Source organism: Anabrus simplex, chromosome 8 (assembly GCF_040414725.1).
Source record: "Anabrus simplex isolate iqAnaSimp1 chromosome 8, ASM4041472v1, whole genome shotgun sequence".
NCBI lineage: Eukaryota > Metazoa > Arthropoda > Insecta > Orthoptera > Tettigoniidae > Anabrus > Anabrus simplex.
Genome location: NC_090272.1, coordinates 23,535,479 through 23,558,347, shown reverse-complemented (window position 1 = coordinate 23,558,347; position 22,869 = coordinate 23,535,479). Strand labels below are relative to the sequence as shown.

The following is a 22,869-nucleotide window of genomic DNA, read 5'->3' as shown; positions in this document are numbered from 1 at the left end:
TGATGAAATCTACGCAATCCCTTCCCTTCAAAATATCACACTGCAAGAGATTTGTAGTTAGGAAGACTAGGGGAAACAATATTCATATAAGGGGAGAGCAATACTACAGAACTGATGTTGGAGTGGAGGACACAATCACTAAAAAGAAAAAAACAAGCAGTGTGATCAATCCTCTTGAAGCACACATTGGTATGAATAAACTGAAGGTAGAAGAGATTCAAGATATAGATCAGCTCTTAAAAAACATTTTGGACAAGACTAGTAAATTCAGGATGAACTACAGTTCTATAAAGACATAATTTCTAATGCTGGGGAAATAACTGATGTGAACCAGAATTCTGTGAAGGTGATTGTCATGACATTGGTGTTTCTATCTAATATTACCTGACCCAGTATTATTTTTGGCTATGTTATAACATAGTTATGAGTTTATCAATTATGTAAACTCATTTTTTTTTTAGCCTTTTACATAATTTTATTAGTTAACTCTTTTATTTGACATGCCTTTTTATTGTAATAAGTTTTTCTAGTGTGATTTATTTTATTATTTACTTACTGCTTCATAACGGGATTCTCAGAAAGACTGTCTTTGTGGTTTTCCTACCTGAAGTCATCAGAAGGAATGTAGTGATTAAAAGCAATGTTATATAAAATACTTGATCAAATTAATAAACCGCACATTTTCTCACTTTTAACGAACAGTACTACGGTGCCGATCTAACAATCCAAAGTTCCAGTGCTGCAATGACCGGACCGCAGATAGCCGTGAACACTTCTCTGCCATTATTCCGTTAAATATGCACACTGCTCATTCCAATCAGTGCCTCAGAGTAGAAATTGAATAGCTCGAATGCTATGATGAACCAGTTTGTTACATATCAGTAGTATCAGAAGTTTATCTAACTAGCCAGCTACTTCCCGCCAATTTTCAGGCAGGCTGTTATACTCGGTATGACCGGGTGAGTTGGCTGTGCAGTTAGGAGCGCATAGCTGTGAGCTTGGAGGTAGTGGGTTCGAACTCCACTGTCGACAGCCCTGAAGATAGTTTTCCATGGTCTCCAATTTTCACACCAGGAAAATGCTGGGGCTGTAACATAATTAACGTAGGGGCTGCTTCCTTCCCACTCCTAGCCCTTTCATATCCCATCGTCGCCGTGAGTCCTATCTGTGTCGATGCGACATAGAGCAAATTAAAAAAACTCGGTATACAGCAGTAATCCCATCTATTGGAGATGAATGGCAACAGAGACAAAAAGCAAATCACAACAAACAATGGTCAATGTAATGTTATTGTTGATCAATGATATGAGCTTTCTCTATTGTAGTCCGTGACATTCAGTTTTCTTTTGACTCTGTAATATAAGGCCGTCTTATAAAATTAATTATAGCGTAGACTGTAGTTCCTTAATCCCCGACTTTACATACTGATTTTCATTAAATTCTGTTTACCCATTTTCTCGTGACGGCGCTGATATGATCTTAGCAACAAAAATCCATATTCATAAATATTTCCGTTATCATAGCCGATACGGTCAAAATGTATAAGACATCAATGATCGGAAATTTAATACTATGTAATGTTATTTATATAGTAATTGTCCATAAGACCATTAATAACACAAATATTTGAGAATTAAATTTTGGGCCTTCCTCCAAACTACCATTTCGCTCAGCGTGAATAAAGTTATTTATGTCCTAGATTGTAGCAACTTATTCCCCGACTTTGCGTACCAATTTTATTTACGATGGGACAGCTAATAACAAATATTTGAGAATTAAATTTTAGGCCTTCCCCTAAACTACCATTTTTCTTAATGTTAATAAGATTATTTATGGCGTAGATTGTAGCGACTTATTACCGGGCGAGTTGGCCGTGCGCGTAGAGGCGCACGGCTGTGAGCTTGCATCCGGGAGATAGTAGGTTCGAATCCCACTATCGGCAGCCCTGAAAATGGTTTTCCGTGGTTTCCCATTTTCACACCAGGCAAATGCTGGGGCTGTACCTTAATTAAGGCCACGGCCGCTTCCTTCCAACTCCTAGGCCTTTCCTGTCCCATCGTCGCCATAAGACCTATCTGTGTCGGTGCGACGTAAAGCCCATAGCAAAAAAAAAAAAAAATGTAGCGACTTATTTTCCAACTTTGCATACCTAATTTAATTAAGATAGGACCACTAATAATATAAATATTTGAGAACTAAATTTTAGGCCTTCCCCTAAACTACCATTTCTCTCAGCGTGAAGAAGATTATTTATGGCCTAGATTGTAGTGACTTATTCCTGGACTTTACATACCGATTTTCATTAAATTCTCTTCAGCCATTTTCTCATGATGTGTGTACATACATACAGACAGACAGACAGACAGACAGACAGACAGACAGACAGACAGACAGACAGACAGACAGACAGAAATTACGGAAAATTAAAAAATGCATTTCCTTGTTACTATGGACATGACTGATACAGAAATGCCATTATTTTCAAATTTTGAGCAATGTACAGACAAAACTCTTATTTTATATATATAGATTAAAACTACAGAATTTTATTTAAAACGTTGAATTCAATCATTGGACCACAGCTGCTCTTCACAGAGCCACAGCTGAAATGGAGTTAGCAGTCAGAGTAGTTAACTTTCATAACAGGTCACATCCATGACTTGGTTTTAATCAATCAATCAGTCAATCAATCAATACTGATCTGCATTTAGGGTAGTCGCCCAGGTAGCAGATTCCCTATCTGTTGTTTTCCTAGCCTTTTCCTAAATTATTTCAAAGAAATTGGAAATTTATTGAACATCTCCCTTGGTAAGTTATTCCAATCCGTAACTCCCCTTTTTATAAATTGAATATTTGCCCCAATTTGTCCTCTTGAATTCCAATTTTATCTTCATATTGTGATCTTTCCTACTTTCAAAACTGGACATGTCCAAGACTGGGTTTCAAAACTGGATAAGTCCAGATTGTTTCCATATAAATGATCATCCTCTGTATCACAAAGATAGACTACAGTTCTTTATTGGACAGAGCGGTATTATGAAAGCGCGGCTAACCATGCTGTTGTAAGAGGCGCATTTATGGGTTTGTGGGTGTGAAGAATCTTATCTTATGGTGTTAGCTGTTTGTGTGAGTTTTCTGTAAATCATAGATGATAATGAGAATGGTAGCCTGTTTATCGTTATATCAAGAAAGTTGATTCACTTGTTAGACTCAGTTTCAAGGGTGAAGTTAATATGTGGATCGATCTGTTGAGGTTATTCAGAATGGAGGTTGCATTAACAGTTCTATCATCTAGGATCACTAAGATGTCATCTACATATTTGGCCCAAAATAATATATGTTTAAAGTCGTAGTTGTTGTTGATGACAGTGTGTTCCAAAAAAATCTAAGTGCATCCGGGAGATAGTAGGCAGCCCTGAAAATGGTTTTCCGTGGTTTCCCATTTTCACACCAGCCAAATGCTGGGGCGGTACCTTAATTAAGGCCACGGCCGCTTCCTTCCAACTCCTAAGCCTTTCCTATCCCATCGTCACCATAAGACCTATCTGTGTCGGTGCGACATAAAGCCCCTAGCAAGAAAAAAAATCTAAGTAAATCTCCGCTAGGATCCCTGAGGCTGGTGAACCCATTGCCAATCCATCTTGGTGATAAATTATATTACAGTTAAAATTGAAATAATTGATAAAGAGATTCAACCTATTCAATACAAAAGAATAAGAAATGTAGTGAATTACATTCTTATTTAATAATAAGTAGAAGTGGTACCGGTTTCGACCCTAGTCCAGGTCATCATCAGCCGATTAAAACATTATAAACAATGCATAGGAAAAGGAGAAAAAGATAAGTACACTCCGGATCAGTAGAAGAGGCGATAAAATGTAAGTCACTTAAAAGAAAACAGTGCGTAATTTTCTGAGCGGCAGTACGGCACACGCAGTGTTAGGCAAAGTGTTATAATGTTTATGAATAGCGGAGAACGGTTAAATGAGCTAGTTTTTAAACACTGTCAGGCACAAAGTCATATCATAATCGAACACATACAAAGATCCATAAACCTGCAGGAGTTGAAGATGAGTAGATCTGTTGAAGTGATTTGCCAGCGCGATATATTTAACATCAGGCACTGTGGTTTCAAACGCCAAAGTAAAATGGAGAATAGCTTGATGATCCAGTAATTTTCTTCAGTTGCGGGAAAGTAAGTATATAGATAAATATAATATAATTCAATATAATTGAATAAGTAATTGTGCTCCTATAGAATTCTTAGAACAGTTGACGTGAAAAAAACAATTGTGAAGAGAAAAAAATATAGTAAAAAGCGCAATACCGGAAACAAATGAAAACGTATATGCACAGTGCGCAATTTTTTTAAATGTAAAAAATTCAGGTCATGATTGAAGTAGTCGAAATCGGCGCAAGGCAGAAGTTGAGTATGAATGAGAAGAACCGAAATGAAGGTGGAATAATTTTTTTTTTAAAGAAAAGATAGAATAAATTAATAGAGGAAGAGGAATAGTGGAATAAGAGAAGAATAAAAGAAATTGAAGTTAAATGGTGTTGAGGAAGGATAAGATAGGGAGATGAAGGACGGGTAGTTTAGGGTGGGTTAGGAGGGTGGGTTATTGGAGGTAGAAAATGTGGGTAGGAACTTTGTAAGGCATGAAAAATAGAATTGGGGTTTTGAAATTTAGAATTTTTGAGAAGAAGAATTAGGAAGTCAAAAAGGATGTTAGGTTTTTCAGAAATGTTGTTTAAATTGAAATTAGGGTTGAAGTATTGATCAAGGTGAATAAAGCAATTTTCAGTAGTGTTTGGTGAAACTATGCTTGGAGTCTTGTATGTGTTGTCCTATGGCGGAGAATCTATTGTATTTAATGGCGTTGATATGTTCGGAGTATCTAATATTGAATTTGCGGCCAGTTTGTCCGATGTAGGAGGAGTTGCAGTTGTTACATTTGAATCTGTACACTCCAGATTTAGAAAAAGCATTAGATTTATTTAGTGATTTAGAGTTGTGTAAAATATCCAAATTTCTATTGTTAGTTCTAAAAAAAATTTTCATGTTGTGTTTTTAAAAAATATTAGTTCTATGAGCATCGTGAGTGAAAGTGAAAGTGGAAAATGCAGTTGGTTTTGTTATGTCTTTAGATAAAGTGGTTTGAATTTGTTGATGTTGCTGTTTATGAAGGAGTTGTTAAAGCCATTGAATTTAGCGATGTTACGGATGGTGTTCAATTCATTATTTAAATCTTTTTTTAGACGTAGGGGTGTTGAAGGCACGAAAAATTAAGCTGTTATAAGTAGCACGTTTATGTGCTTGAGGGTGCGAAGAGTCTTGTCGTATTGTGGTTGCTGTTTGGGTTGGTTTTCTGAATATTTTGTAAAATAAAGAAGAAGGATGTCTAGTGATAGTTAAGTCTAGAAAGTTAAGAGTTTGGTTGTGTTCTAATTCGAGGGTGAATTTAATGTTAGAGTCTAAGTTGTTGAGATGAATAAGTGTAGAGGCTGCGTTGGTTGATTCTTCATTTAAAATTACCAAAGTGCCGTCGACATATCTGGCCCAAAAGAGGATGTTGGAGAAATTAGTATTATTATTATTGATTTTTGTGTTTTCTAAGAAGTCAAGGTAAATTTCAGCAAGAATGCCTGAAGCTGGTGAGCCCATAGCCAAGCCATCTTGTTGATAAATGGTGTTATCAAAGGTAAAATAATTATTAGTGAGAACCAATTTGTTAAGGTTGTTGCTTATTATGAGGAATAATTTGGAAATTGGAGTACTAGGGTACATGTTTACAATGTCAAAAGAATGGAGAGAAAAATATGGTTGGATATTAAAGTTCTTTAATTTGTTGATTAGATCAGAAGTGTTTTTGATAGATTTGTTGGATAAAAATCGATCGTTTTTTTGTAAAAATGTTTGGATGAATTTAGAAGTATTGTATAGGGGACTGGGTCTGTAATTGATTATTGGATGGATGGGAATGTTAGTTTTGTGAATTTTTGGGAGGGCTTTGGCTGTGGTTAGGCCTGTGTTCATGTTTATTAATTTAGTTTTTTCTTGATCTATGAGGAGAAAGGAAGTATTTTTTAAAGTTTGTTTGAGTAGGTGTTGGATTTTTGTGGTTGGGTCTTTTTTTACTATAGAAAAAGAGAGTCACTGAAAAAGTTTTGGTTTTATTTAAGTAGTCAGTTTTTTCCATTATGACAGTAGTGTTGCCTTTTATCAGATTTGGTGATGATGAGATTATTGTCATTGATTTTCTTTTTAAGGTCCGAAATGAGTTTATTATCATTAATTGAATTATTAATATTATTATTATTATTAAGAGAAGTGTTTTTGTCATTGTTAAGGAAGATTTTTCAAGTTTTCTTTTTACTTCATATCTGATTTCATCTTGTTCATCTGTTGGCATTTTGTTAATGGCTACCGGTATTTCAAATTCAATAATTAAATTAGTGGCTACATTGGAAGTGTTGAGGTTGGGCCAATTGTGTTTGAGGCCCTTCGAAAGAATTGAGTTTTCATCATCACTCAGAGTAGAGTTGTTTTAGATAAATTTACAATGGGAGGATGGAATTGATCAATAGTTTTGGAGGGTGTGTTAATGTTCTTAAACTGAAATTTATGTGAAGAAGATTTGTTCTTAAGAATGTTGAGTTTATCTGCAGGGTTTGTTGTTTAATTGACAATTCATGAAATAATTTATTATCTACTTGAGTTAGGAAAAGGTTCCATTGTGCACTCGGGAAAGATTGGCAATTTCTAGATGTGTTTCGTATAATCTGTTGTTTAAAAATGATTTTTTCTTGTATAAGAAACAAATTTCGTTTTTTAACCAAATTTTGTTGGTTATTCTTTGGGTTTTTAACATGTGGGGAGAAGAATGGATTTTTCTAATACAACTTTGAAGAAATTTAGGGGTAAGATTATAGGAAATGCATTGTTTTAGGAATTCGATGTCTTTTCCTAACAAAGTCATATCATAATCGAGCACATACGAAGATCCATAATCGTGCAGGAGTTGAAGATGAGTAGATCTGTTGAAGTGACTTGCCAGCTCCCGGTGATCAGCGTGATATATTTAACATCAGGAGTGTACTTGATCCTTTACCTCCTTTTCCTATGCATTGTTTTTCATGTTTTAATCGGCTGATGATGACCTGGACTAGGGTCAAAACCGGTACCACTTCTACTTATTATTAAATAAGAATGTAATTCACTACATTTCTTATTCTTTTGTATTGAATAGGTTGAATCTCTTTATCAGTTATTTCAATTTTAACTGTAATATTCTTCAATATGGAACAAAGAAATTTTTAACTTTAAATAGATAAATTATATTGTCGAAAATGAAAAAAATTGTTACTGACTACTAATTTTAAGACGGTCATAAAATCATGAACCTGTAATTTACTTAGGCGTCCCCCTGTGGGTGGGGGCGGTAGAATAACACCCACGGTATCCCCTGCCTGTCGTAAGAGGCGACTAAAAGGGGCCCCAGGGGCTCTGAACATTGGAGCGTGGGTTGGCAACCACGGGGCCCTCAGCTGAGTCCTGGCATTTCTTCCACTTACTCGTGCCAGGCTCCTCACTTTCATCTATCCTATCCGACCTCCCTTGGTCAACTCTTGTTCTTTTCCGACCCCGACGCTATTAGGTTTGTGAGGGCTAGGGAGTCTTTCATTTTCATGCCCTTCGTGGCCCTTGTCTTCCTTTGGCCGATATCTTCATTTTTCGAAGTGTCGATCCCTTCCATTTTTCTCTCTGATTAGTGTTATATAGAGGATGGTTGCCTAGTTGTACTTCCTCTTAAAACAATAATCACCACCACCACCTTACTTAGGCGACTATATGTGTTTAAGTTCATTTCAATAATAGGAAATAATTTTTTGATATTAATACTGGGGTACATGTTGACAATATCAAAAGAAATTGCAAAGAAACTGTTAGGGATACATAACGTAAATTTTTTACATCATACTGTTGTACTTGTGCTTATTATGTTTGGTAATTATTTTAGTTAAATTATGAGGCTCAACTTTATCAGCGTGCCGTGATGATTGACATGTGTAGGGGTGGGAAACTGTGGAGCAAATAAGGAAGTAAGGAATAAGTAGAGGTAGGGGAGGGGTAAACCGTGGTGTAGGGATAACGTCCCTGCCTCTTACCCGGAGGCCCCGGGTTTGATTCCCGGCCAGGTCAGGAATTTTTACCTGGACCTGAGGGCTGATTCGAGGTCCACTCAGCCTACGTGATTAGAATTGAGGAGCTATCTGACGGTGAGATAGCGGCCCCGGTATCGAAAGCCAATATTGGCCGAGAGGATTCGTCGTGCTGACCACACGATACCTCGTAATCTGCAGGCCTTCGAGCTGAGCAGCGGTTGCTTGGTAGGCCAGGACCTTTGAAGGGCTGTAGTGCCATGTGGGGGTGAGGGGAGGGGTAAAGGAGAGTTTGTGAGGGGGTGGTAGGGAGGGGGGAATGATAAGGTTGATCGGGGGGCTTTTCGGTAGGGGCAAGTAGTGTGAAACAGTGTTGTGTAAAATGTGAAAGATCGATCAACTACTTGTCAACTTGAGGTTATTCAAAATTGAGATGATAAAGGCGAAAGAGGTGTTTAGCTTCTCAGAAATATCATTCAGGTTAAGGTTGGAATTGAAAAACTGATCAAGGTGTATAAAACTGTTTTCATTGATATCAAGGAGAGAGCCTTTGTTCAGGGTGCTGAGAATTTCGATACCTTTGTCTATCATAGTGAAACTATGTTTTACGTCATGCATATGTTACCCTACTGTCGAAAACCTGTTATATTTTATTGCAGTAACGTGTTCAGAGTATCTAATTTTGAAGTTGTGACCAGTTTGGCCTTTGTAAGAAGAGTTGCAGTTATTGCATTTAAACCGGTAAATGCCTGACTTTGAAAAGACATTAGTTTTGTTTATTCCAAGCTTCTATTGTTAATTCAAAATGAAATTTTGGTATTATGTTTTTTGAAGATATTGGCAATACTGTAGACGTTTTCATTGAAGGTAAAGGTGGAATAAGCAACTGGTTTAGAATTTTGTTCTAAGAGTGTTGTTTTTGGATGGTGTTTAAATTTGTTAATTATTCATTCAATAAAAAATATGTTATAATCATTGAATTTGGCGGTGGAGCAGATGATATTCAGGTCTTTATTTAAGTTATCATTGGACTGCGGTATTTTGAAAGCGCGGTGAACCATGCTGTTGTAAGAGGCGCATTTATGGGTTTGTGGGTGTGAAGAATCTTGTCTTATGGTGTTAGCTGTTTGTGTGAGTTTTCTGTAAATCATAAATGATAATGAGGATGTTAGCCTGTTTATCATTATATCAAGAAAGTTGATTCATTCGTTAGACTCATTTTCAAGGGTGAAGTTAATATGTGGATCGATCTGTTGAGGTTATTCAGAATGGAGGTTGCATTAACAGTTCTATCATCTAGGATCAGTAAGGTGTCATCTACATACTTGGCCCAAAATAATGTGTTTAAAGTTGTAGTTGTTATTGATGACAGTGTGTTCCAAAAAATCTAAGTAACTCTCCGCTAAGATCCCTGAGGCTGGTGAACCCATTGCCAAGCCATCTTGGTGATAAATTATATTGTCGAAGATGAAAGAATTGTTACTGACTACTAATTTTAAGACGGCCATAAAATCATGAACCTGTAGTTTACTTAGGCGACTATATGTGTTTAACTTCATTTCGATAATAGGAAATAATTTTTTGATATTAATACTGGGGTACATGTTGACAATATCAAAAGAGTGTATAGAATGGTGTGGCTGAATTTTAAAGTGGTTTAATTTCTCTGTTAGTTCTATGATATTTTTTAATAGATTTATTTGATATAAATTTGTAATTAAGTTATTCTTTAAAAATTTCTGAATGAACTGTGCTAATTTATATAGTGGGCTTGGTCTGTAATTAATAATCGGGCGAATGAGGACATCAGCCTTATGAATCTTAGGGAGAGCTTCGGCAGTTGGCAGGCCTGGATTCATGTTCAATAACCTTGTCTTTCATGCTCAGTAAATAGGAATGAAGAGTTTTTTAAGGTTTGTGTAAAGAGATGTTAAATCTGTTGAGTTGGGTATTTCTTTATTATAGAAAAGGAACTGTTACTGAAGAAATTTTTGGTTTTTTTTATGTATTCAATTTTGTCCATTACTACCTTTGTCTGCTTTTGTAATGATAAGGTTGTTGTCTTTAATTTTTTTTTTAAGATTAAGAATGTGTTCATGTTCAATGAAGGAATCACTGTTGCTATTGTCACTAGGGTGTGATGTTTTATTATTAGAGGTGTGAATCTTATTAAGTTTTCTTTTAACATCTAGTCTAATTTCGTCTTGTAATTCTAGGGGTATTTTACTGATAGCTATTTCAGATTCTGTAATTATATTAGAGACTGTTTTTTTTTTTTGTTTTTTTTTTTTTAGGTCAATTATGCTTAGGGCCCTTTGATAGGACTTAAGTTATCATTTTTATCTGGCAACATTTTTAATAAGTTGACTACAAGGGGGGGGGGGGTTAGTCTTATTATACTGTCAAGATTATTCGGTCCTTTGGATACTTCTTCAACAGTTTTTCATGACTGATGTTCCCATTTGCCCGATTATTAATTACAGACCCAGCCCACTATGTAAATTAGCACAATTCATTCAGAAACTTCTTAAGAATAATTACAAATTGTTATTGAGTAAATCGATAACAAAACACCATGGAACTAATAGAGAAATTACACAACTTTAAAATTCAGCCACACCATTCTATACACTCTTTTGATATTGTCAACATGTCCCCAGTATTAATATCAAAAAATTATTTCCTATTATCGAAATGAACTTAAACACATATAGTCGCCTAAGTAAACTACAGGTTCATGATTGTATGACCGTCTTAAAATTAGTAGTCAGTAACAATTCTTTCATCTTCGACAATATAATTTATCACCAAGATGGCTTGGTAATGGGTTCACCAGCCTCAGGGATCTTAGCGGAGATTTACTTAGATTTTTTGGAACACACTGTCATCAATAACAACTACAACTTTAAACACATTATTTTGGGCCAAGTATGTAGATGACACCTTAGTGATCCTAGATGATAGAACTGTTAATGCAACCTCCATTCTGAATAACCTCAACAGATCGATCCACATATTAACTTCACTCTTGAAACTGAATCTAACAAATGAATCAACTTTCTTGATATAACGATAAACAGGCTACCATCCTCATTATCATTTATGATTTACAGAAAACTCACACAAACAGCTAACACCATAAGACAAGATTCTTCACACCCACAAACCCATAAATGCGCCTCTTACAACAGCATGGTTCACCGCGCTTTCATAATACCGCTGTCCAATGATAACTTAAATAAAGACCTGAATATCATCCGCTCCATCGCCAAATTCTATGGTTATAATAGATTTTTTATTGAATGAATAATAAGCAAATTTAAACACCGTCCAAAAACAACACTCTTAGAAGATAATTTTAAACCATTTGTTTACTCCATTTTTACCTTCAATGAAAACGTCTACAGTATTGCTAATATCTTCAAAAACATAATACGAAAATTTCATTTTAACTAACAATAGAATTCAATTCAATCCAATTCAATAAACAAAACTAATGTCTTTTCAAAGTCTGGTGTATACCAGTTTAAATGCAATAACAGCAACTCCTAAAAATTAGATACTCTGAACACGTTAATGCAATAAAATATAACAGGTTTTGCGGCAGTAGGGCAACATATACATGACGTAAAACATAGCTTCACTATGATAGACTCCCTGCGGGTGGGGGACGCACATTTATAATACACGCATGGTATCCCCTGCTTGTCGTAAGAGGCAACTAAAAGGGGCAGCCTAGGCGCGGATATGGATTGCGGTTGGATATCATGTGTTGGACCTCCTGTGGATGGGAGGGGCTGAATACATTCACTTGTAATCCCTGCCTATCGTAGAGGGTGACTAAAAGGGTCATGTGGCCATGATCCCCTCTTTACTTTTTTTTAGGTTTAATTGTAGACTATGCCTTAGCTGGCAGGATGTAGTGTTTACAGTGCACTATGTCTTCCGGTATGGGCTAGAATAAATTTGTTACTTTCGTTGACCTGTCTCAGTCTCATCCTTGGCTCTGACAATATTAAAGTGACCGAGGTATGAGCGATGCTAGTAATGCCATTCCTTATGCAGCCAGTCCCTGTTATGAATGGTGTGAAAATATCACTCATAGGATCAGTTGGTGCATGCATTTCTGTGGGCTTGGCAGACTGATATGTAACAGCAACTTCTGGCTCAGTGAGGAAAGCAACGGGAAACTACCTCACTCCTCATTTCCCTAGTATGCCTCTTCAATGACACCTAGGCTATCTATGACAGCTGTTGGTGGAGCTGTAGAGGATCAAACCAGCCTTCAGGCTGAATACCCAACATACAACATACAATTGTAGACCTATTCCAAATTTTGATGTGCGTGCTGCTTGGAGATGGACCTCCTACATGTGCAACTACGCTCGAAAGCCCGTGTCAGTAACCAGCCAGGAAGCGACATGTGGGAGTGTCATGTACCCTTGCAGTAGTGTCCGCCTCACAACACAGGTCTCCGCACAGCCGAATGCCAGAAGGGCATATTCTTATTAATTATTTTTATTTATTTTTACCTATATTTAGTGCTCTGTACACGCTATGGGGTACATGCTGTTGCGGGTGACTGGAGGAAGGGAGTCCTAGTGCTCATTGCCTTAGTCCTCCTGTATTAGGCATCGTCCAACATCGGACCCCGGGCAGCACCAGCTATGACCAGGTGGGTATTGCCTTGGCTGCTTGGTTCGGCTACAGAGACCCCTGATCGGAGTGGATGGCGTTCAGAGAGGATGATTTCGGGCATGGCGTTGAAACAACTTCCGCCTGCCTCCTCGGGTAGTTCGCTACCCAAGTCTTTAACTTTCGATTCTCTAAGGGGGGCAACCCCTTGGGAACAAGCGCAGCGTATTACTCTGGGTTCCAGTTTCCCTAGGTTCCTTGTTGCTACCACAACCGATGGGCACGATTTCAAGCTGGTCAAATCGATTCTCTTCAGTCGACACATCGAAGGTGTATACGGTGAACTTGAGGATATTCGGATGCGTTCGTAGTCTCCTTCAAATTGTCAGTGTTGCCAGAGAAAGTCAAGGTAACAACCTATCGTTGCGATGTGAGGCCGTACATCCCGCCTCCCATGCGATGCTATCAATGCCAGAGATTCGGACACATGGTATCTCGTTGCTCGAACCCGTCTGGTTGTAGTACATGTGGAAGAGTAGCTCACAGCGCGGAGGATTGCACAACTCCGTACAAATGCATCAACTGCTCTGATCTTCATTCTCCTCGAGATCGGAACTGTCCAACCTATCTGAGTGAGAAGAATATCCAGGAGATCAAGACCCTGAATGGTCTTTCCTACCAAGAAGCGCGTCGTAAGTTTAATTCTCTGAATGCACCGGCCAAGACACTAGACTTCAGCATGATAGCACAGTCTCTCCCTGTTTCCTCATTTTCAACTGGAACACCTTCCCAGAAGATCGCTGCACCCAAGGCGGCAATCGCTCCAGTGAGCAACGCCGCAAAGAGAACGAGCTCTAAGGTGGTCCATACCGGCCCTCGACCACCAATAAGCCTGTGCCGGCTAAGAAACCTACTCCGGCACAGCAGGGGAAGAAGACAACGTCTCCTTCCCTCACAAGGACAGCGAAAGCCGCGCCTAAGCCGGCGGAGGAGGCATCGTCGACCAGAGCTGGGAAATCACCTCCCTTCTCCTACAAATGGGGTCTCACACCCTCAATCTGGAGGGTCTGATTCTGCGCCAGCGGGTTTTCCTCCTGGAAAACCTGCGCGCTCCCCACCCCGTCCCCGGACTACGTCTGGTGACGAGGTGATGCATATGGAGCATTTATCTCAATCTTCGGATGGGGGTGTGGGTGTAGGTTAGGTAGCATTACGCTGCTTCTAACCTAACCCACACTATGGCACTGTTATAGTGGAATTGTAACGGTTATGATAGACATCTTGCTGAGCTGCACCAGCTCATTAGCGAGTTTGGCGAGTATAGTCTGTATTCAGGAAACAAATTTCAGACCAGATCATCATACGGTCTTGAGAAATTTTCGACTATACTCGACAGAACAACATTATGCTCACCAGGCTTCCGGTGGTGTTGGCATTTTTGTCCGTTCTGATAACTACAGTGAAGAGATCCCACTAAGAAGGCCGCTGGAGGCTGTAGCAGTTCGCATTCCGCTGCCTGTCATAGCAACAGTTTGTAATGTTTATTTTCCACCAGGCCAGCCTCTTAGGATAAATGATGTCATTGATCTTATAGACCAGCTTCCTTGTCCCTTCCTCTTATTGGGAGATTTTAATGCCCGTCACCCCATATGGGGCTCTGATGCGCCTTGCCATAGGAGAAGGGAGTTGGAAACATTAGTAACAGAGCTGGATTTATGTCTTTTGAACACAGGCGAACCAACTCATTTCAGTGTACGTTAGGACACATACTCTCATGCAGCCGAACGTTGGGTCCCCTGTTTCGGTCGAATACACACGACGATCTTTGTGACAGTGACCATTTTCCCATTATTCTTACTTTGTTACAACAAAAATCCATCGAGGCTCCTCGATGAATTCTTAAACATGCTGATTGGCCAAAGTTCACATCCCTAGCTGTTTTTAACGCTGATATCAAGCGGACCATAGACGGCAAAATAACTTACATAACACAAGTTATCCTTGCTGCTACTGAGGAGTCCATTCCCTCCTTCTCGGGGACTCCTTGCCGAAAACTCGTTCCTTGGTGGAACGAAGAAATTGCAGCAGCTATCAAAGAACGCCGTCGAGTCCGTAAACGTTATCGTAGACAGCCTATTGTGGCCAACTTGGTAACATTTAAGAAACTCCGCGCTAAGGCGCGAGTTCTTATTTGCCAAAGTAAGAAAGCTTCGTGGGAGAGATGTGTATCGTCTAAGACATCACACACTCCATCATCTCAAGTGTGGACTAAACTTTGACGTATTTTGGGTATCCAAGGATCATCTTCTTGTTGGCAACGTACTCCTCACCCACATCCTGAGCTGTATTTAGGAAATGTAGCTATTCCTGTAGTTGACACTTACCGATTTCTTAGGCTCCTTTTCGATAGTACATTATCATGGGAGCCACACGTGCAGCAGCTAAAAGTTCAATGCACCAAGAGGCTTAATCTCTTGAAGTTTCTTAGCAGCACTAATTGGGGAGCTGACCGCACGGTGCTCCTACGCTTCTATAGGGCACATATATTATCCAGGTTAGACTATGGCAGTGCAGCATATGGCTCAGCAAGACCAAGCGTTCTTGCGAGATTGAACAGTATCCATCACAGCGGGGTTAGGTTGGCGATGGGAGCTTTTCGAACTAGCCCCTTAGCTAGCCTGCTCGCTGAATCTGGTGTGCCACCTTACACCTTTTGTCGTATGCTGCAAAGTTGCGACAAATGCCACTTCGCCCAAGCTATCCTTGCGTATTCAACAATGGACACCGTCGGCTGTACGCTGCTTGTCCTCGTGCAACGCGGCCGGTTGAAATACGCTTGGATAGCACTCACAGATTGTTTCACATACCTTCGGTTCCTTGCCTTGTCAGACAACCAAGTGGGGTACCTCCGTGGGTAGTACTACGTCCTGAAATAATCCTGGATCTGCACACTGGTCCGAAGGAAAACACGGACCCTTCGATTTAGCGGAGTATCTTTCTGTCCATTGTTGGCTAGTATCCAGGTTCTGTCGTCATTTACACAGATGGCTCGAGAACAAACACTAAAGTGGGCTGTGTGTTCGTTGTCGACACTGATAGGTTTCTTTTTGCTCTCCCGGAAACCTGTAGTATGTACACCGCAGAGGTATATGCTATCCATGAGGCTCTGCGATATGCACTGTCCGATGAGCGCCGACACTTCTGTTACTGACTCCTTGAGCTCGCTACAGTCTATTGATACCTGTTTCCCTCGGCACCCTCTGGTGCAGCGGATCCAGGACCTGCTGGCCGGGTGTTCGGATGCCGACACCAGAATCACGTTTCTGTGGCTCCCAAGCCACGTGAGTGTAGAGGGAAACGAGTTAGCAGATATGGCTGGCAAGGAGGTAGTAACTCTGCCCCCGTTGCCTTTCAAGGTTCCAGCAAGTGATATTCGCTCTCAGCTGAGACATGTGGTTATGTCCCATTGGGAGATGGAGTGGCAGGCCACTCCTCTTCCAAATAAGCTGAGAGCGATAAAGGGTACAACGAAGGTGTGGAAGACTTCCCTTCGGGCTTCTCGGAGGGAAGCAGTGGTATTCTGTCGTCTTCGGATCGGCCACGGTATACTAACGCACTCCCATTTATTGAAAGGAGAACCCCGTCCAGTGTGTAGTTGCAGCGATCATCTTACCGTGGTACACATCCTTACGGAGTGCGTGGACCTGGTCGGTCTGCGCCGTAGTCTAAAATTCCCGCGTACCATCTCCCTCATCCTGCGCGATGACAAGCAGTCCGTAGACCTCGTCATCCGCTTTATGAGGGATAGTGGTCTTTTTTTATTGTGTGTAATGATGTCCTTTGTCCTAGTGTATTTGTGTTAACTGCGCTTTTATTTCATTGACTTAATTTTAGTTCGTCTTGCGTATTTTAATGTGTTATTTTAACTTCTAACTTGAATTATATATACAGTATATATATATATATATACATATCTGTATTCCAGGCAATGCCTTATTCCTTCGTCACCTGTTTTTTCTATTATTTTATTAGAAATAAGGCATTGCGTATTAGATCCACTGATTGTTTTAATGTCATAACCATTTTTCATCACCAATTTTTTTAACAACAGTCAGTGGATACTGTCACAGAAGAAATATACTCACCAATGACAATAATTTATTGTGGAAGGATGAAGCCCACTCCAATAGTGGATTATTTAAAGGCCTGGAACTAGCTCTCTTACCTATGTCTCATGAAATGAGCAACACCAATTAATAAAAATAATTTTAATAAAACTAATTGTATTTAACAAGTATCACACATATAGTTAAATGAACAGCTTTAAATGCTAAGGTTTTGTTGATCATTAAAAATAGTGAGCTTAAATGACCAACTAGGGATATGAAGTTTGCTGATAATCAAAATTAAAACCTAAGTGTGATACCTCAATCCAAAACATTATTTAAATGATCTCTAGAAGAAATAGATTATTTTTAAATGGAACATAACATCCGAAACCCCAAAATTATTTCTGTTCAGTGAGACCAGTAATGTATTCTCAGAATAATGAAACAATTCCACAACATTTAAGGTTTAAGGTTACAGGTGAAAATAATTTAAGTATGAAACAAAATAATTGGATGATCAGTTAGTATTCTACACGGAGTCAAGCTTAAGGTTCACAAGAAATAGTTATCTGGAAAACATCTGCATTTTTAATCAATAACATCTGAACTGAAATCCCTCATTGTTTTCAAAAAACAAGGGAAGGTGTAAAAAAACAATTCATCATCAAATAAATGTAGGAACCTGACAACAACCAGAACAATAGCCAAGACCAAATGCAACGTACCGAAAAACAAGCCTAAAGCAAGGTACCATAATAATTTTGAGGTTACAGTTACATAAGATGTAAATGTGAGGCTGTACAATATCATCCATTTTAGGCCTAACCTCACTTGTACAAGGGCGTTAATAGGCCTTAAATAAACTTTACCAAATAGTAAATAAGGAAACAGCATTTAAACTTTACTAATAATGATGTTAACATAAAAAACATTGATTTTAGCGAATACCACTGATTTCGAATTGAGTCAACTGAATATCAGATGCAGTTCACAGTGCGATAAAATTGACACCGAATTTAGCCCTACATATCAGTACATTTAGTTAGAGGTTCCGGAATAAACACAGCAGAATAATATAAATTAAAACACTACTAGGCCTAAATTGGCGTAGAAGAAAAAAACTTATCCCACATTAAATACTGAAGAAAAACAACTTCGGCGGCTGGCGCCGATGCCAGAAAGGGTGTTCAACCCTTAATCCAAAAGTGATCCTTAACCAGGATTATACTTCTGTCTTCTTGCCATCCTTTTTAGCGAGAAACACAACATTCCATCTGATGCTGACTCCATCATAGTGTTGAATAACAACAGCACTTTTCACTTGTCCGCAGTCGCAGTTTATTCTGGCAGCCGCTAGGAGCGCCACCAACTGGGTGAGTCTTTATTAACGAGGAGCACCAACAGGCTGCACTGCGATGCACACTCGCTTCAGTAATGTGACACGAATTTTAAATTACTTGCCAAAGAAATCCAAATTCTTATTTGCTTCACATTTTGTCTCCCCTACACATGTCAATCATCGTGGCCTGCTGATAAAGGTGAGCCTCATAATTTAACTTGTTCTAAAAATCTTACCCCTTGTATCATTTCTATTTAAGTCTCCTTTTCTTTAGGCTTCATATATCCTCATCGAATTGAGGAAGTTAAGTTCTGCACTGTATCCTAGGACTTCATGTATGTCGCTTGTCACTCTTCAGTGTACTGATAAAAGAAATGCTTATAAGGCCTTGCTTAGCAGGAACTGCACACAAGCTGCATCTCTCAAGATTAATCTTTTAACGAATCATCCCTCAATATTTTATGTTGGCTCAAGCTTTCAACTTGTTATTTATCATGAATTCAACATCTTTTTACCTGATGACAGCACAGCAGGAATATACAAGACTGTCAGTTACAAATGAACTTCAACTAAATTTACTTCTTCGTAAAAAGTTTTGATACTTCTCTGTACATCCTTTTGACTGTGAATAACGTCTTATATTTGTTATGTGTGTTTGTAATTGTTTATTATTTAGTCCATTTGCCCTGTTCAATTAATCGGCTGATGATGACACTTTAAATGTGTCGAAACCGTTCCCAAAGTTAACATGTTGTAACTTAATATTGGTACAGCTTAATATCATTGTATTGAAAAAGTGGAACCTCTATATTTTCTTTTTAGTATTGTAACCCTAATTTCATTTCTCCTACACAAATCCAGTAAGACGCCTATCAATTTCATTAAATTGTCTCCTGAATACTTCTGTTGATGTGCCGGCATTCTTAAATGCTCTTCTTCATCTTCCCGCCAATGTCATACATTACACTCGAAAATACCAAACTTTTTTTTTTTTTTTTTTTTTTTGCAGTCTGTACATTATTACTGTAGTATGTTCTGCCTTACGTAAAACCTCCAGTTTGATGTTTATATTGTAATATATCTCTCTTTTATTTAATTGAAGTGACATTTCCATCGATCTGCCATGTCTGTTGTACAGTAACCAAAACTAAATGCATTAACACAGTGACACCAACAATACATCATAAGCCATAAATTGGAAAATATTCTCAAAGCTCAAGATATTACAGTTTATGCATGACATTCAACTCAGCTGTGATGCGGATGGTGACTTCGAACGCACAAGCCAGTAGGGGAATGATACAAATAGACCTTCACAAAAATGGATCTTTAAATGTTAGGCTGCACATATAAGACTGCTGCAATTTTTGTTAGTACAGTAAATGTAAAAATGCATTGTCGTATATTGGGGCCAGTACTGTAATATGAATATGATTTAATGACTACAGCATTTAAAGTTAATTTATTTACATTGTTTCACTCTTAACGCAAATTGTGTTCACAATTATTCTGGTCTTAAGTTTCAAAAAAAAAAAAAAACGCTCTTCTTTTTAACAGATTTCTTTTCATAGATCACTTTCACATGCTCTTCTAGCGTTAATACACTTCTTGTCTTATTATAGATTTTGTTGTCACACCACAGACAGTCATATGAACAAACTATTATGGCATGAACCCTCCTCCCCATTGGCACTCCATTCTTGGAATTCCGTAATTGGCCTAGCTATTCGAACTTCTAACTGATAAACGCTACCCCTTTAGGTTTCCACCTGTCTGAACATAGGTCATCTTCAAATTGGAAAACTCCAAGTTTGTAACCCTCCCGGTCATTGTATTCATACAAAGGTAGATTTCTTGTGTTGTGAAAGATTTGTACGGGACTGAACTGTTAATATGACGAGGGACTTTCTGCTGAATGCTCTTTTATTTCAGCGAGCAGAACATTGAGGGGCACAGTTTGAACACCAATCCGTGCAATGCCAGACAGTTGAATACCTTGGAACCAATGTTTTAACAGTATGGCAGTCTTAGATACAGGTTGTGGTGTTGATTATTGTTTTAAGAGTAAATACAACTAGACAAGCCTCTATTAACACTGATTAGAGAGAAAAAATGAAAGGGACACTTCAAGAAAATTAATGTATCGTCCAAAGAAAGGCAAGGGTCATGAAGGGCCTGAAAATGAAAGACTCTCTCGGCCTCAAATACTCTAATACCGTCACGGTTGGGGAAGAACAAGAGTTGAACAAGGTAGGTTGGATAGGATAGATGAAAGTAAGGATCCTGACACAAGTGGAAGCAATGCCAGGACTCAGTTAAGGGCCCTGTGGTTGCCAACCCACGCTTCCAAACTAAGTGCCCCTTGGGCCTCCTACGACAGGCAGAGGATACTGTGGATGTATTTTACTGCCGCAACCAACAATAGATCTAACCCTGGGAATGGTCTTTCAGAAGAGAAAATGCCTGGTTGTTGGTCTGTACTTTATGGAGTTTTAAATCTGTCACTCATAGGGCTGATCTTGTGGACAGTTTTCATTGTTTGCAACTCTATGACTGCACTTAAAGAAAACACTTCTCTAAATTATTTTCAGCCTCAAATGATTGACTCATTGAATTGAATTAACAGCTGGAAAATATATTTATTGTGATTGCTTTTATCTATTACTTTGTTCTTCTGTTTCAGGTACTTGAAATGAAGAAAGGAACAAAGGAACATAACTGTGATAAACACTGAACTGTTGAGTCTGAGTGCACTCCTACGGCTGAAGGGTGATGCAGTGTGGAGATTAAAAACAAAATATATTCTCTGCTGCTTCAGCTTGTGATGGCATCTTGTAGATGTGCTGTATGTTTGCGGTCAGTCTCATTTTGGGGAAGGACAGGACTTCTTTTTCATAGTAAAATATTTTTCACCAGTCTCACGTCTGTTTCTCAGTTTAAATGTTGTATAACACAAATGTATCATTTCCAAGAATGAAATAAAAGAAAATGCTAATAAAGTCCTTAATATTTAAATTTTTTGTAAACTTGGAAGGATAGCAAAAGTGATAACATGGTACTGCTCCAAAACATGTTTGTTTCCTCTTTGGCCAGGAAGGTACTTTGACAGTTTGGAGGGATACAAATTGATGTCACCAAGGAATGTTACTACTTTGTTATCAATAATTTTCAGCCTTGAATGATGTATGTCATTACTATAGGCGAGTTTCCATTGCCAGAGACAGAAAGCGCATGGAAGATAATGTTCGTTACTATGGTCTGTAGCATCACGTTATATGGGTGACAGTGACGTGTTCCATAGTATGGATGTACTGAGCCATGGAAACATTTTGAAAAAAAATAGAATGTGTAGTCTATGTCACTGACCACAGGGTTTTGGAACGATTATGTCAAACTAGTGATGGCCAGTCTGAGACGAGGTCTCGAGATTTCTCGAGACTAGCGCGGGCAGTATTTCTCGCGAGAAATTTTGAGAGCGTTGCCCCCGCATTGTGTGGCGAACAGCGTGCCGTAGGCCTACAGGTAGTCGGAGCTGAATGCTGTTTGTGTCGAGTATGCGAATAGGAAACCACGCGCCTTCTCCATTCCCTAAATGTGTGTCAACAAGCGACTAGGGCGTTGATTTCTACCGAGGTCTATTTTGGCACAGTATAACATAATTATAAAGGATACGGATTCTGGCATTGTATGCACTGGTAGGTACATGAAGGAATAGGCTAAGTACAGAAACTGACGGCCCGTCGATACACGTACCTGGATACTAGAGGGGTGCATTTTTCGAACTTGAGACGAGGCAAGGTGCGCCTTGCTGCATATGCAACCACCATTACGCATGAGTGGAATGTGTAAACTAAAATACTTGAGTTTGCTCCAATTCTTTTGACAGGTAGTTGTACATCGTTATCAGACCCCACATTCAATATCATATGACCACTGCTTGTGTTTACCGATATTTTGGTGACGAAGGAAATAATTTCCTTACAGTGTTATAGAGTATTCGCATCATAATGAGGTACTTCGATATATGACGGTGCAATGTGTAATTGTGTCTAGTTGTACGCGACAACTTGAAGACGATGTCCGAAACGCAACGTAAGTAGTGGATGTCGGTTATTTTGAAGAGATGTCACATAGCTCAGCCCGCTGTGTTGCTTGTTCAAAATAAATAAAATGTCAGTAGAAATACTTCCGAAATGATTCGGCATTTAAAAAACGCATAATATCAATGAAGAGGAATCGTCACAGAATACTTCGGCCCGGTCTGCATCTCAAGAAGCTACCCTGTCGACAACGGTTGCGAAGTATCCGGGTATCCTATGTACAATTATTAACAAATTAAACGGGTTATTCAGCTAAGAAGTCCACCTGAATTAACTCTTGAACAGTTTAAGATACTGACATTATGTTTTCACTTTCGTTAATGGTATTAAGGATCTCATAGTTCAACATGCAGAGCTTTCCTAGACTTTTGACAAAATTTATTGGCACACGTTTCCATATGAGAACTGATGATGACATACCATGAAGCTCACGCACTTAGTTTCTGGAACATCGCACAGCTCGCAACACACGAGAATCAGTCACTAGAGCATTGCCCATCACCCATGTCGAAAGAATTGGAGC

At 38.8% G+C, this 22,869-nt stretch overlaps 1 protein-coding gene across 6 annotated transcripts in view; it reads left to right on the top strand.

Moving 5' to 3' along the window:
* The window catches only part of LOC136879228 (serine/threonine-protein kinase dyf-5), a 243,609-nt gene extending 222,364 nt beyond the window's left edge, over positions 1 to 21,245 (top strand). For all 6 annotated transcript variants that reach the window (XM_068228783.1, XM_067153032.2, XM_068228780.1 and 3 more), the window contains exon 12: positions 20,930 to 21,245. In XM_068228783.1, the coding sequence (XP_068084884.1) occupies positions 20,930 to 20,942 (13 nt within the window). In that variant the 3' untranslated portion in view covers positions 20,943 to 21,245. The remainder of the gene's footprint in view (positions 1 to 20,929) is intronic.
* The last annotated feature ends 1,624 nt before the right edge of the window (positions 21,246 to 22,869 follow it).